General features: G+C 37.4%; 2 protein-coding genes and 1 pseudogene across 2 annotated transcripts; 1 reads left to right on the top strand and 2 right to left on the bottom strand.

Moving 5' to 3' along the window:
- Positions 1–5,073: 5,073 nt before the first annotated feature.
- On the bottom strand, positions 5,074–7,861 carry LOC111208150 (annotated as a pseudogene).
- LOC111207608 (putative F-box/kelch-repeat protein At3g43710) lies at positions 7,442–9,196 on the top strand. The gene has a single exon (XM_022705811.2). It carries the CDS (start codon positions 7,957–7,959, stop codon positions 9,145–9,147), a length of 1,191 nt encoding a protein of 396 aa, XP_022561532.1. The 5' UTR covers positions 7,442–7,956; the 3' UTR covers positions 9,148–9,196.
- A 235-nt stretch (positions 9,197–9,431) lies between these two features.
- LOC111208151 lies at positions 9,432–12,275 on the bottom strand. The gene is made up of 2 exons (XM_022706919.1): positions 10,124–12,275; positions 9,432–10,045 (listed from the first exon to the last, which is right to left on the bottom strand). The coding sequence occupies exons 1-2, from the start codon at positions 12,273–12,275 to the stop codon at positions 9,432–9,434; spliced, it is 2,766 nt and encodes a 921-aa protein (XP_022562640.1).
- Positions 12,276–15,099: the final 2,824 nt, after the last annotated feature.

Consider the following 15,099-nt stretch of genomic DNA (forward strand, 5'->3'; position numbering starts at 1 on the left):
TTTCTGTACCTCTTCTCCACAAGCACAATCCTCAAAATCGCTATTTAAAACCCAGGGTAGAAGACAAATGTAGCTTTTTAAATGTTTTATTATCACTGCTGATCCTCAGGTAAATTCTGTTATATTCAAATTTAGGACTCTTTGAGAATATAATTCAGAATTGTGTTCTTCTCCTAAACTTGACAGATCATTGAGTTTCTCTGTAGTAACCGCGATTCAGAAAGATGAGGGTTGGTGTTATATTGGCTGCTTCGGGTGGTCAAAGAAACTCGTCCGAGAGGAATCTTTCTTCACATGTGTCGCCTGCAATAAAACTAATGATGTGGCTGAACTCAGGTAAGTAATTTTTAACTTTGAATTTCTGTGTATTGGAAGCAAAAACCAAATATTATTTCCCTTACGACAGGTACATGGCGATACTTTCTGTGTTAGACGACACTGGCACATCGGCTTTCCTTGGCTTTGATATGAAGGTGACTAAAATGACTGGCATTGAAGCTTCTGAGGCTGCACAGATTGTGGTATGACCTATAATAAACCTCTAAATATCAGCGTCTATTATTACTTGTGCAAAGTGATTCATATATAATGGGTTTGACCGGTTTGCAGGGGATATGTTAATGCTCAGGTTGACACTGACCTGCCTCGATCACTGGCTGATATTGTTGGGAGTACCTATACCTTCCAGCTCAGATTAAAAGACTTCAATTTTACTGCAAACCACCAAACCTTTACCATTTCCTTCATATTTCCTGCACGAGAGCTTGCACCTATGCCAACCTTTCCTGTGAGTATTAGTAACTTCTCCTAATGTGGATTTACTGGTTATAAAAATAAATGGTGACTGACTTTGTTGTGTTGATAACATGAAGGTGTACAAGTCCCTGAAGCTGTGACACCGGGATCAGATGCCAGACTTGCTAACACTTGCAAAGTTGAAGAGCAAGCAACTACATCTGATGTTTCACTTCCCGGGCGTTTAACAGCAGCGAAAGAACAAGTTGTTCTGGAAAAAATGCCCCGAAGAAAGCACGTGTAGAATGAGTCCCCTGTGAGAACCTGACAATAAGCATCTATTTCCCTTTTTTTAAAAAAATACTCAGTGACGTGGTGGTTGTTATTTATTTTATCAATGCAAATCTTTTTAACAATAAGCATCCACATGTCTTGGATTTATAAGTTCCGTAGTCATGTAGCTTTCATTAGTACGTTCGAACAAGCCATCACTTGCAAGTCTTATAAAATGTAGTATAATGCAGAGCTCATCCGCGTCTTCTTGGGGGAAATATGGAGAGCAGAACAGCTCCTACCACACACCAAGTCATCCATCTGCAAGTCTTGCACCCTCCTATAATCCTCGATGGCAAACTCAAAAGAATTTTCAGAGCAAGTATTCACAGATTGGTGATAACTAACGCTCCATCGATGAGGTTTGAATCACACAAACTACTTTTGTCTAAGTGTGTGTGAGTTTATGTCTAAGTGTCTATAGTATTCCTATGAATACCTGATATCTAACCAACATGGGAAGGCTCCAACCCCACCAAGTTGTGACATCCTCAACATGGACCATCTATACAACAATTGTTACTACTTTACAAGACCGGAACAGTTTGTCCTTTACATTTCTCAAAGATAAGCAAACAACATTTCCGGTCTTTACCTTTTTTAAAAATGATTATTTCTCCCTTTTTTTGGGTCAAAGATTATTTCTCCCTTATGTATTAGAGTTTCCCTATAAAGTTTCAGTTTCAGTTTAAGCTTCCACCATAATAGACATTAACTTCTCAGTCATCCATACATACAAACACTAAAACAATTTACAGAAAGAAAAAAATAATTATTGCATCGCTTGCATTAGTAAGAATCTTTAGAGATAGGCTCGAGGAGAGTCAGTCGGAAATGCCTTTACTTGACGTACAAGTGTGGGGTCTCCTAATCGAATAGCATAAACCAGAGGTTTTCCATCAAACATGCACTCATAAAATTCTTTTATATGTTAGGTCTCTAAATTCTATATCAACAATATCAAATGCACCAGAAATTAATATTTTTTTTTAATTCGTATATCTACAAGCAATGCTCATGTGTCCCTAATCCCCAACTAAGGACTATATTATAACTCTCCTACCATCCCAGTTCATTACGTAACTAGATATATAAAAATACAGTCTATATAAATCATCCAACGTCTACAGAAAAAAAAATCGAAATGCTTAAACAAATATAAGTTAAATTAGCAGAAGCTTCATTATATGATTCAATTGGTTTAAAAACTAAGCACCCTAAGAAAACTTTGAAATAAATAGTACAAATATAAATAAGAATCCTGAACAAAATGTAAATCACAGTTATATTATTAATAAAATGTAACGTCAATTAAAAACATATATAATGCTCTCTTACAAATCCACACTAAATAAAAATTATTAGAGATAATTCTGATAAAAATTAACAATCTAACGTAAACAAACATTCATCAAAACAACAAACCTTCTGAATAAATGATCCTCTAAACAAAATGTTACAAGAAGTCAAGAAAATCGATAACTTAAATTCACCATCTATAAGACATAGCTATAACATCTTATATTGATTTTAAATTTGAACTCACACAAATAACCAAAGAATTAATAATGAACCACTTCTTTCTTTTGAGTTCTCACACTAAACAAGACCTTCAGGAGCGAATCCACGGTGCACACTCCAAGTCTACATCTATAGGCTCAATACACAACAATCTATCATTGATTTCAACAATCTATCATTGGTACTTAACTGTATAAGTATGTTCCCTGAATAAAACATCAACTTTACTTCATGTTAAATTCCAACTAAATTAGCTTTGTTACGACTATCAGCTATTTATTCTACTTTTATTGAATCGATTAGTCAAAACCACTTATGCTATTCCACTTTGAACTAAACAACTTCAAAACAAAGTAATGTACTACATTCGCTAAACACTATCAAATGGATCGAAAAAATATCATTCTCTTCCAAAATATTTTCATTTTCATATTTTTGAACATATTTTCTTTACTAATACCACTAGTATTTTCATATTTTTGAACATATTTTCTTTACTAATACCACTAGTACTAGATTAAGACCCGCGCCTTGCGCGAGATAAACATTATATATAAAAATTATTTTATGTATTATATGTTCTTACATATTATGAAATAATAAATATATATTGAATAATTAAAACTCAGTAACTATTACATATATAATTAAATTAGTGCGAATGTATAAATCAAATTTATTAATCCAAACAATTTTTTTTAAAATTTGATAGGATATGTAATTAAATTTAAATGATATTAACATACATATTATATTTTTAATATTAATGTCTATTAAATGATGCTTTCTACTCATATGTTTTTTTGATCATGTGTATTTTTAATAGCAAAAACTTTAAATTACTGATAACAAAATTTTCATTGTGGGATTAATAATTTTAGTAATTTATAATTTAAAAAAAATTATCAATGTTAGTTCAAAACTTTTATCAAAAATAATTATTCAAAGTAAATTTTGAAATTAAAATATTTATTTATTCAATATGGTTTATAGTTTAATTTAGAATGATATATATACATTTATATTTTAAATCTTAATGATTAATTAAGTTAGATTTTTATTTATATGATTTTGTAATCATTTTTATTTTGTCATAACAAAAATTTTAAACCATGGATCGCAAAATTTGAATGTGAGACTTTTAACAGTTTTAGTAATTTATAGTCATTTTTTGAAATTCAAAATATAACATATACAGAAAAATCTAAATTTTTTATAATATGGTTATTGTGATTTTTTTAAATTATTTTAATAGTTTAAAATTAAACAAATTTGATAGAAGATACATTATTTTTTTATCAGATCTTTATTATTCAAAATCATTAATTGTCATATATACTTTAGCCACATTAGGCAATTCCGTAATCTTTATTTAAGGAAATAATAAATGACATTAATAATGAATTTATGGTTAGTTTAATAAAAAACTTATTATATAATTAGATGGACCAACATATTTTTCTAATAATTCTAAGAATCATCCTAGTGATGACACGTGGCTACAAAAAGAAGTTGTAATGTTTCACAAAAGGGGATGGTATAAATGGTTAACGGAAGAAAAGAAAGGAGACCTTTTTGTTAACTGTTGTAAAATGGTATACAATGGGTATTGATGTAGTGCGCTCAACTGATCTTTTATGCGCAACGAGTAAACATATATTGGCTGTCAACATTTGAAGTTCTTCCATACAGTTCTCTGTAAACCTTAAACACTGTTACACAGATAGACGGGGAAACGTCAGTTCCGACGTCAACACTATTTTGCGGTCCCAATTTACATTACATATACTGATCATATATGATAAAACATACATTAACTCAAAAATTATTTAAATTTCATACATCAACTCATAATTTAAACGGAGTATTGACGTCTCATATGAGTCAGTTTATAATATTTTGTAATACAAAATGACATCAAATTTTTAAAAAGAAGGAAAACTTGCAGTTGACTAGAATCGAATAACTGTTTGTTCTTTATAAACCAGGTGTAAATATATAATAAATACAGATTTGTTTTTAGCCGTTACAAAGCTATTATAAACGTTTCTATAGAATATATAATAATTTAGCTTTGTTTTTAAGTTTTAGCAGTTACAAAGCTAAGAAAACCTTGTTTTGCCCTGAACCGTTTCTTAGTTTATATTATTATATATATATAGTCAACTATTCCTTTTAAGAGATTTGATCTTTCAGAATTTTTTTTATTATTTTACCATTCTATAAAAATGTTATACATTGTCCATAACATATATCTACTCACCTTGTTGTTGTCTAAAAAAACACACAATTTTCTGCAGTGATGGGTTCATTCAAGTCTGCTTTCATCGTCCTTTTAGTTCTTACTGGTAATTTCAAATTTCTGTATAATATGGGAAACTCAAAAGCTTCACTTCTAAACTATAGACAGATTTTATATTATTTATGAACGTAAACATTTAGATTCTAGTACTTATGTTTATTACATCTTGTACTGCAGTGGTGATATCCGTAACAGTTCAGATTGGTGAGGCGAAACGTATGTTACAAGAAGAAAAGTCTCTGCCGGTATTGGATCATCAAGTTTCCAAGCTGGTGGTTAAATTTTGTCCGGATGGTTGCCATTCCTTATGTTTTGCTACCACTTGTGGTTGTGTATGCCATCGGCCACCAAAACCATAAACTATGATCAACTAATATGAATAAAAAATTATGTTTTAACATTGCTTTTAACACTTTTGATTATTTCAAAAGATTATGACACTAATAAATTGATTAACTCTCATTTTATTGTAGTTACTAGTTTGTTTTTATACCTATCTTGCCTTTATTTTCTTTGTTACAAAAAATAGTATTTACGATTTTTCCATTATACAGTTTTTAAAAAAAAAATATTTATGTAGTCACAAGTTTTTTTTGACATATTTATTTCTCTTTAGTCACAGATTTACTTAAATTAGAAAGGCTTGCTTAAACAAATATGTCATGTTTTTGTCACAAACTTATTTCATTACAACAAATTTAATGATGATTTGACAGATTTAATTTTTTCTGACCACAAACTTATTAAATTTTGATAGATTTATACATTATCGATAGATTATTTATCTTTGGTCACAGATTTACTTCAATTTGACAGATTTAGTTAAGATTGCTAGATTTATTTTTCTTTTGACCACAGATTTATTTCATGTAAACATATTAATTAAAATTTGATAAATTTATTTTTCTTTTGCCATAAATTTACTTCATTCTAGCAGATTTAATTACAATATGATAAATTTTTTTCTTACCATGTATAGAAAGTTTGATCTTATTACATTTCTGTTCTATAAAACTTTAAGGATTTAATCTTTAATATTTCAGATTTTTTTTCTTACCATATATTAAAAGTTTGATCTTATCACATTTTCTGTTCTATAAAAACGTTATACTACATTATTTTTATTTTCAAAAAAAAAAACACGTTATACTACATTGTCGAGAACATATATATTGCCGTTGTCGAAACGAACACAATTTCCTGCAGTGATGGGTTCATTCAAGTTTGCTTTTGTTGTCCTTTTAGCTTTTACTGGTAAGTACAAAATTTTATATAATATGGGAAACTCTAAAGCTTCACCTCTAAACTTTATACAATTTTCTTTATTATTTATGATCGTAAATAATTAGATTGTGTTACTTATCTTTATTGTTGCAGTGGTGATAGCCGTCACTGTTCAGATTGTTGAGGCGAAACGTACGTTACAAGAAGAAAAGTCTTTGCCGTTAATGGATCTTCAAGTTTCCAAGCTGCCCACAAACGGTTGGTTCTTGTAAGAAACCTTGCGGAACCATATGTATTAGAGGCAGTTGTCATTGTGTATGTATTCCGCCACTTCCGCCACCAAAACTATAAACTATGATCAACTAATTAATGAATAAAAAGTATTTGTTTTAACATTACTTTTTAACACCTTTGATTATTTAAAAATATTCTGAGACTCATAAATTGATTTATATGCAAAATATACTAATTATCATTATCATACTCTAGACATAAAACTAGTGCTTAATTATGCGTTCGTCTCTCTCTTTACATCCCTCTTTTTAGGCTTTAAAATTATAGATATTACATAAAACTTTACAAGATGAGTTTGTTCAAACCTGGACGAGTTTCAAACTTACAACAAACACACATCATCTAATACATGGATGCATGTATAAATTCTCTATCAACAAACAAATGGAGAAAAAAACAAAGACGAATCAAGACTTCAAAACCAAACGATCCATCTTTATTCAGAGCAATATAAACTCGTATCTGGTCCCATATTGATTTAAGTGGATAGGATGTTTTGAAGAGAGACTCTAGCTTGTATCATCACCTTGAACAATCCTTCAAGTCTCTCTTCAACCTCTTCCATGGCTGACTCTACTTCTTTGGCTCTAACCAATGAACATTGAATCCATTCACTTACTTTCTCACTAATATCTTTCTCCTCTTCTTTGATGTTCCCTTGTCGTCGTCACTCGTCACAACGAGCTTCCCTATTTCAGTTTCCATAGCTTCAAGCTTGAGACAGGAGAAGCCTTTCTCATGATGGTGATGATCTATTTCTTTCTTCACAAGCTTCATAAAAATGCCCCAACCTTTGTGTTGATGATGACTCGTACTTTGTAACCCTTTCGGCGACGACAAGAACGACAACACCGTGCGCAAGATAAAACAAGTGATAACACTTGTTTCTTGCATCATTCTAATCAAAGGGCTAATCACTTGATCATCATCACCACACCAAACACAACGCTCCAAACACGCGTATGTCTCTTTCGGCATTACTATATACTTCTTAATCTTCTTATTGACATCTTCCCGTGAAGCCGTGTAAGCATCCATGTCATTCTATATATCATTATATCTAATTCTAATTTATTTAGTTTTTTTTTTTCATGGATCTTCTTTTATCTAGTTATGTCTCTTTATACATAAAACCAAAACGTAATTATCAGATTTCAAGAGTGATCATAACTCTTGCTTATTATATTCATCATATGACGTCGGATATGAGTTGAGTTTCTGTCTAAGACATCAAACACATCTCTGTAATCTGTATTATATAAATTCAATAACTAATAAGATTTATGTTATGAAAAAAAAATTAACAAAAAAGGAAAAGATTTATGTTAATAAGATTTAACCAATAATTTTTTTACCAATAAATAATTTTATGCATGTAATCTGTAGTACATAAATTCAATAATTAATAAGATTTATGTTAACAACATTTAACCAACAAAGATTTCTGTCCATAAATAGCCCAAAAACAATGTATAAAAAAGTATATTAAATCTACAGTTTAGCACAAAACTTTAATAAATCACATAAATCAATAAGAAAATTTGTTAATGTCGTCTACAACTATGTCCACCGACCCCATGAAGGTTGAAGTTCCACCTGTTCTAACGTTGCTGATGCTTCCTAACGAGTTGATATTGAGCTGCTTGGCCCGCGTCCCAAGATTGTACTATCCGACTCTCACCCTTGTCTCCAAGAGCTTCCGCTCTCTCATTAATTCGCCAGAGCTTTGTAAGACGCGTTCACTTTTAGCTCGCACCGAGAGTTGTCTATATGTATGGTTTCAATTCCAAAATGACGAGAACACACATTGGTTCACTTTATACCGGAACCCTTATCAAACCGTCGATGATAACTCCCAAACGAATAAATTAGGTGGCTATAAATTAGTTCCAATTCCATCTTTAGATTCTCCTCCCTCGGCCATGTCAGTTGTTGCTGCAGTTGGCTCTGATATATATGCCATTGGTGGAAGTATAGATGGCGTTTCTTCGTCTGGCGTCTTCGTCATGGACTCTCACTATCACACATGGTGTAAGGCTCCAAGCATGCATGTGGCTAGGGTGTCTCCTTCTGCTAGCGTTCTTGATGGAAAAATTTATGTGGTAGGAGGATCCAAAAATCTTGATTATACAAACTGGATGGAGGTGTACGATACCAAAACCCAAACTTGGGAGTTTGTACCGAGTCCTGGCGAAGATATAGACGGAAGATTTGGATACAAAAGCGCATCATTGGAAGGAAGTGTCTATGTGATGGATAGGGCAAAATATGAGACTTTTAAGCTGAATAAAGGTAGATGGAGAGTGGCAGACCAAAAGTTGACTACTGGATGGAGATGGGATTCGGGACAGTTTTATTATTGTGTGACAGAGAACGTGTTATACTATTATAGTTCCATAGATCTCTGTTGGTATGACTTTATTGATAGACTATGGAGAGGAGTAAAGGGATTGGAAGGAAGACTGCCTTGGTATAGAAGATTTAGAAATACTTATCATCATCGATTGGCAGATTATGGTGGAAAGTTGGTGTTTTTGTGGAAAGAGGATGTGCATACTGAGAATGTTCAAAACACAACATTAGTTTGGTGTGCTGAAATTTCACTTGAAAGACTACACAGATCGGAGATATACGGAACAGTTGAATGGTGTGATGTTGTGTTTACATATACGACGCAAGTTGATCAAGAAAATACGACGCAAGTTGAGTTAATGCATGTTATTGCTACTACTGCTTGATGAATGCTTGAATCTCCATTCAACATCAAATGAGCTAGTCATTAATATTTAATGCAAGTATGTTATTTTGTTTTGAATTTGTGTATTATATTAGAGTTTTCTGCAAAAAAGGAAGAAAAAAACTCATTTTACAAATTTACAGTTTTTTTGTAACATTACAAATTTACAGTTAATTTACAGAAAGTGTAAACTAAATTAAGTATCAAGTCGCAATTTAAATATAACATTAATATGAAATACTTTTTCGTTTCAGTTTTTTTTTTTGAAACACTACTTATATTAATTCAAACGTTCGAAACAAGGTTTGTTGCCGCCATAATGGCCAGCTCCGAAGATAAAACATTCTTCGCCAGTTCATCCGCTACACTGTTTCTCTCACGCGAGATCCATGTGAACGAGATGGATTCAAAAGAAGAGGCAATAGAATAAATGTCAGCTAAAATGCCATACAAACCAACTAGTGGGGAGCGCAAGTTAATAGCTTTGATGAGGATCGCCGAATCCGACTCACATCTAAGCTTGGGGAGGCCAATTTCTCTGCACTTTAGGAGGGCTTCCCTCATCGCCAGTCCTTCTGCTGCAAGAGGGGACTCAACATGCTGCGCAGTGGTCGAGGATTGGAAGACTCTCTCCTCTCGATTAGTTGTCCATCCCAGCCCTGCAATTTTTAAATTCTCGTTCCATGCAGCATCGGTTCTCACCAAAACGCAGTCATGAAGCGGGGGTCTGGGTGGTAGTGCTTGTTTTGTTACAGACAGCTGAATTTGGCTAGATATCCATTCTCGGGCGCAAGCGGTTGCTCTGGATATTGTTTCCTCCACCGTGATGATCTTTCCTTCAAAAACTAACTTGTTACGAGCTAGCCATAGTTGCCAAATGATCCAAAGGGCAAGGGCTCCTGTAGAAATTCAAGTCGGTGGCAAGTTTTTCCTTGAGCAGAAGCTGCTCCAGTTGCTCCTTAAATCTATGGATCCACTGTATTCAATGCTTGGGGAGACAGGGGCTGATTCCCAAACCTGTCTAGCAAAGTCGCAATGAAAAAGCAGATGATCAATAGATTCAGGTAGATTACATCGTTTGCACTGTCCATTGGTGTTGATTCCCCGGGCTTTGAGAGCTTCGCCCACAGGTAGCGCCCCATGAAGCGCTTTCCAGATGAACAGCTTGATCTTTGGTGCTGTTTGGATTTTCCAAACATTCTTCTTCCAGTCGTAGGATGCATCCTCCGTGCTTACTGTATCCTCTGCGGTTCGAGAAGAGAGGACTGCAGCATAGCCGGTTTTGGTAGAGTAATCTCCTGTGTCAGTGCTCAGCCATGAGAGTTTGTCCGGAGCCCCGGTTAAGCTTGGCTTAATGGCTAAAATTCTCTGTTCCTCAAATGGGAGCACACGCTGGATCATCCCAATATCCCATTCATTTCGGTCCGGGAGCATGAGGTCAGACACTGTGAGATGTGAGAATTCTCTCGGTGGTGGTCCCATGGGTCTCAGCTGTGTGGAGCAACTGAGCCATGGTTTTTCCCAGATGTTGATGCTGGAGCCATTGCCTACTTCCCATCCTGCGGAGTTGACAATGATATCGCGTCCAATCAAAACTCCACGCCAGCCATGCGAGATAGCAGTTTTTCCTGAGCATTCTAAGAAGCTCTCCTCACTGCAATATTTTCCAAGTAGAACTCTTCCAAGTAGGCTGTCGGGATGGTTGATGATTCTCCAGCTCAGCTTTGCGAGGAAAGCTTCATTAAAGCTCTGTATATCTCTGAAGTTTAAACCTCCACTATCTTTCGGTTGCACCAGCTTAGACCAAGCAATCCAAGCCATCTTCTTATCTCCTATGTTTGTGTCCCACCAGAATCGAGTCAACGTTGATTGAATTCTCTTGCACAGAGATATCGGTAACTGGAAACAGGACATGGCGTGCGATGGAATGGGAGATAATACACTGGTGAGCATAGTCATCTTTCCCGCAGTAGATAAGAACCTGTTTGACCAGCCACATGCTTTTTGCTTTATCCGATCCACAATAGATGAGAAAAGATCTCGCTTCTTCCTTCCAAATAGCTCTGGGAGTCCGAGGTATTTGCCGGTACCTCCCTCTTTCTGGATAGAAAGAGCATCCTTGATAGCTGATTTGAGAGCTGTCGGTGCGTGCCGAGAGAAGTTAATCGAAGATTTTCCTGTGTTGATTGACTGCCCGGAAGCCTCCTCATATCGCTTCAGTAATCGGCATAAAGCCTCGCCATTTTCCTTGCTTGCTCTAAGGAAAAACATTGTGTCGTCGGCGAAGAGGAGATGGTTGAGGCGAGGACACCCTCGTGCTACACGGACCCCTTTAAGGGTTCCTTCCTCTTGCGCTTTGTTACATAGACCCGAGAGGACCTCACTACACAAGATAAAGATGTATGGTGAGAGAGGGTCTCCTTGACGGATACCTCTACTCGGTGTGACTCTTCCTCTAGGCGAGCCGTTAATGAGGAAGGAGTAAGTAACAGTAGAGACACACTGCATAATCCATTTGATCCACTTCGGGTGGAAACCGAGGCGTTGAAATACCAATCTGATGAAGTCCCATTCGAGCCTATCGTAGGCTTTGCTCATGTCGGTTTTAACCGCCATAGATACTCTCTTCTCAGCCTTGGACGTCTTGAGATAGTGAAGGACGTCATGAGTGATGAGGACATTGTCCGATATTGCCCGGCCCGGGACAAAGGCGGACTGGTTCTCCGAGATGATGTTCGATAACAGTGGCTGCAGTCTCTTGGTCAAGATCTTGGAGATGATCTTGTAGTAGACATTGCAGAGAGCGATGAGCCTGTATTCCGCAACTGTCTTCGGGCTTTGAATCTTCGGGATGAGCCGGATATGGGTTTCGTTGATCTTGTCAGGCAGCTTATCCGACACAAAGAACTCCTGGATTTCCTTGACTATATCTGCTCCTATATTTTCCCAGTTTGTGTGGAAGAAGCTGGCCGAGAAACCGTCAGGCCCCGGCGCTTTGTCTGCGTGAACAGAGAATGCTGCCTCTTTAATCTCCAATGCAGATGGTATGCGGATTAGCTCTTCATTTGTCTCTGCCGAGATCATTGGGGAGAGGGCGTAGTGCACTGTATCTTCTCTGTCTCCACCCATAGAGGTAAATAGTCGCTGGAAGTACTCGACAATAACCCTCCCAATTTGGTCCTCCTGGTAGACTGCTTCCCCTTCTGCGTTCTCAATGACCGAGAGGGCATTAACTCATTTCCGGTTCTTTGACACAGCGTGAAAGTATCCGGTGTTTCTGTCTCCTAGGCTGAGCCACAGCTGCCTACTCCTTTGTTGCCAGTAACTCTCCTCTGCTGCATAGGCTTCGTCAAGTTCCTTCGATACTTTCGCTATCAGCTCTGTGTCGTTTACAGGGTCCGTTAGAGCTTGTTCCAGCTGGTGCTTCTTTTCCTCTATACGGGCTCTACTGTTTAGAGCTTGCTGTCTGCTCCATTCGATTAGGACTGATCGTATAGCAGAGATCCTGTCATTGACAGTTCTAAATGATCCATTCTTCCATGTCTTGGCCACTAGTTCTTTAACTTCTGGATTGTTCTTAAGCCGTCGATCATAGCGGAACATTCCACGTTTCTTCTTCTTTTCTGGCTCAAAAAAGGATAATAAGGGTTTGTGGTCAGATCCTTCAAAGGAAAGGTATTGGGAACTTGCAGTCGGAAACAACTCAGCCCAGTCACTATTCGCAACTGCACGATCTAGCCTACAGCGAACCAGATCATCACCACGCTTCCCTCTCCATGACAAGAAATCTCCCGAGTATTGGAGGTCAAATAAATCACCTTCGGAAAAGAAGGTTCTCAAATCTGTGAAGGATCCTTCAGGGCGAATTGCCCCACCATCTTTCTCTGCGTTGCTAAGTAGGTCGTTGAAATCGCCGGTTAAAAACCAGGGAGCTTCTCGGGCCGTGTTCAGATCAATCAACTGATCCCATAGTTCTTTTTGTTGAGGTCTGTTAGTGTCGCCGTAGACAAAGGAAGCGAAAAATTTTTTCCCTTCAAAGATAATACAAGTATCAATACAGTTTGTAGAAGTAGAGAGAACTTGAAGGTTAATTTCTTGCTTCCACAATAGCGCCAATCCTCCAGCTCCGTGTCCCACAGGTGAAACTAGAACTCTGTTTTCATATTGCAGCTTGTCCGTCTTCTTTGCAACAAAGCTGTCGGGGTTTTTAGTTTCCATAAGGAATAGAATGTCAGGAGAAATGTTTCTCTTCATCTCCTTTAGGCGTCGAACTGTCCGGGGATTCCCCAAACCCTGACAGTTCCAACTCGCAACTTTTAAGGAACGAGAGAAGATGGATTTTGAAAATCCATCTTTCTTCTTCTTGATGACGCCGGAATCAAATTGCGGATGGGCTGATCCTCCGAGTTTGTTTGCACCTCTGCTCTTCCGTTTGCTCCTCGGGCTCCTCGGGAGCCTCGTGATGAGGAGGGTTTTGACTTCGCCTTCTGCGGGTTTCTTTGATCCGTTTCCGGAATAAGTTTTCTTCTGGTGAGAGGTGGTTTATCTTGTGGGAGTTTTCTCTTTTTGGAAGTCGATCCTCTGATTAACTTTGGGCTTCCTTGCACCGTACGTCTTCCTGGTGGTCTTCCAGGCTTTCTCTTGCCTGTTTCCTTGGATGCATCTTGGCCTGATCCTTGTAAAGGTTGGACAGTAGGCCCTAGCCAGAGAGCAGCTGGTATTCTTTCTGCTGTGGGTTGCTGTTCCGGGCTTTGCAAGGTATCTGTAGGTGCTATCAAAGTTGCCTGAAACATAAGTGCTGCTGTTTCCTCCATTTCACCTTCTTCCTCTGCTCTTCTCATACGTTCCTTGCGAGCCGCGCTCTCAGTTGGATCGTTGCATTGGGTGTATTGTATCATGGCCTCCCTGACTTCTCCCACTGCTGCATTAAAGACTTCCATTGGTACAGAGGCTTGAACTTCTTCCAGGGGAATCCCCCTAGTTGGATTGATTCTTGACTGCCGTAGAGGAGATTCCTCTCTTCCTGGTATTGATCTATCTCTGGATCTTGTTGGTTGCAGGCTGCGGTCCCTGGATAAGTATTTATCCGAAATGTCCCTTCTCAGGTCCCGTGGCCTAGAAGAAACCTCACGCAGGTGCAGGTTTGTGTCACGGTGATAGGAGGACCGACTATCTTGGCTACGATAGTCCTCTCTTCCCCGCTTGGGGTCCTCACTAAAGTATCTTCGAGGGACTGTATCTTGGCTGGAGCGAGACCTGCGTCGGGCCTCTAGTTCATCTCGCGCATCAACTTGGCGATCTCGCCGGTTATAGTCTTGTCTTCCTCTGTGCTCTGACCCTTGAGCTGTGAAATGGAAAATATTAGAACCTGAGTCGTGTTGCTTGTAGTGCGTTCCCCTTCTCTCAGGCTCCTCATTCCCCACGCTAGCTTCCTGAGCTTTAAGAGCTCTTGCTTCATGCTTGGCCTCCAAGCAATCTTTTAAGTCATGATCCAAGCGGAAACATTTAGGACAATGCCTATCGAGCTTTTCATATACGAAGCTCGCTGTAACTTCATCTCCATTCGCATACTCAATCACCGATGATTTGATTAGCGGGAGCAGTCCATTAACCTGCACCCTCATTCTCACCGTTGATGAAGTGATCTCCATCTTTTCAAAAACACCCAGATCTTCGCCAAGTTTCTGGATTGTCTCCTCTGTCCATAGATGTACAGGAATTCCTTGAACTTTAATCCAAAAAGGCAAGAGGGATGGGAAATTTTTGGAGACCGTGGGTTCCCATCTCTGAACAATAACCATCCATCTTCCATAATAGTAGGGTCTTTTTTCCAAGACCGTTAGTAGATCCTCCTCACTGTTAAATTGAAACTGGAACATTCCGTTTCCTAGGTCAGAGCCGACCGGTTTGGATTTTGCCTTCCAGAGATCGGTGAAAAAGGGGATGAGAGACC

This window comes from Brassica napus, chromosome C7 (assembly GCF_020379485.1).
Source record: "Brassica napus cultivar Da-Ae chromosome C7, Da-Ae, whole genome shotgun sequence".
Taxonomy (NCBI): domain Eukaryota; kingdom Viridiplantae; phylum Streptophyta; class Magnoliopsida; order Brassicales; family Brassicaceae; genus Brassica; species Brassica napus.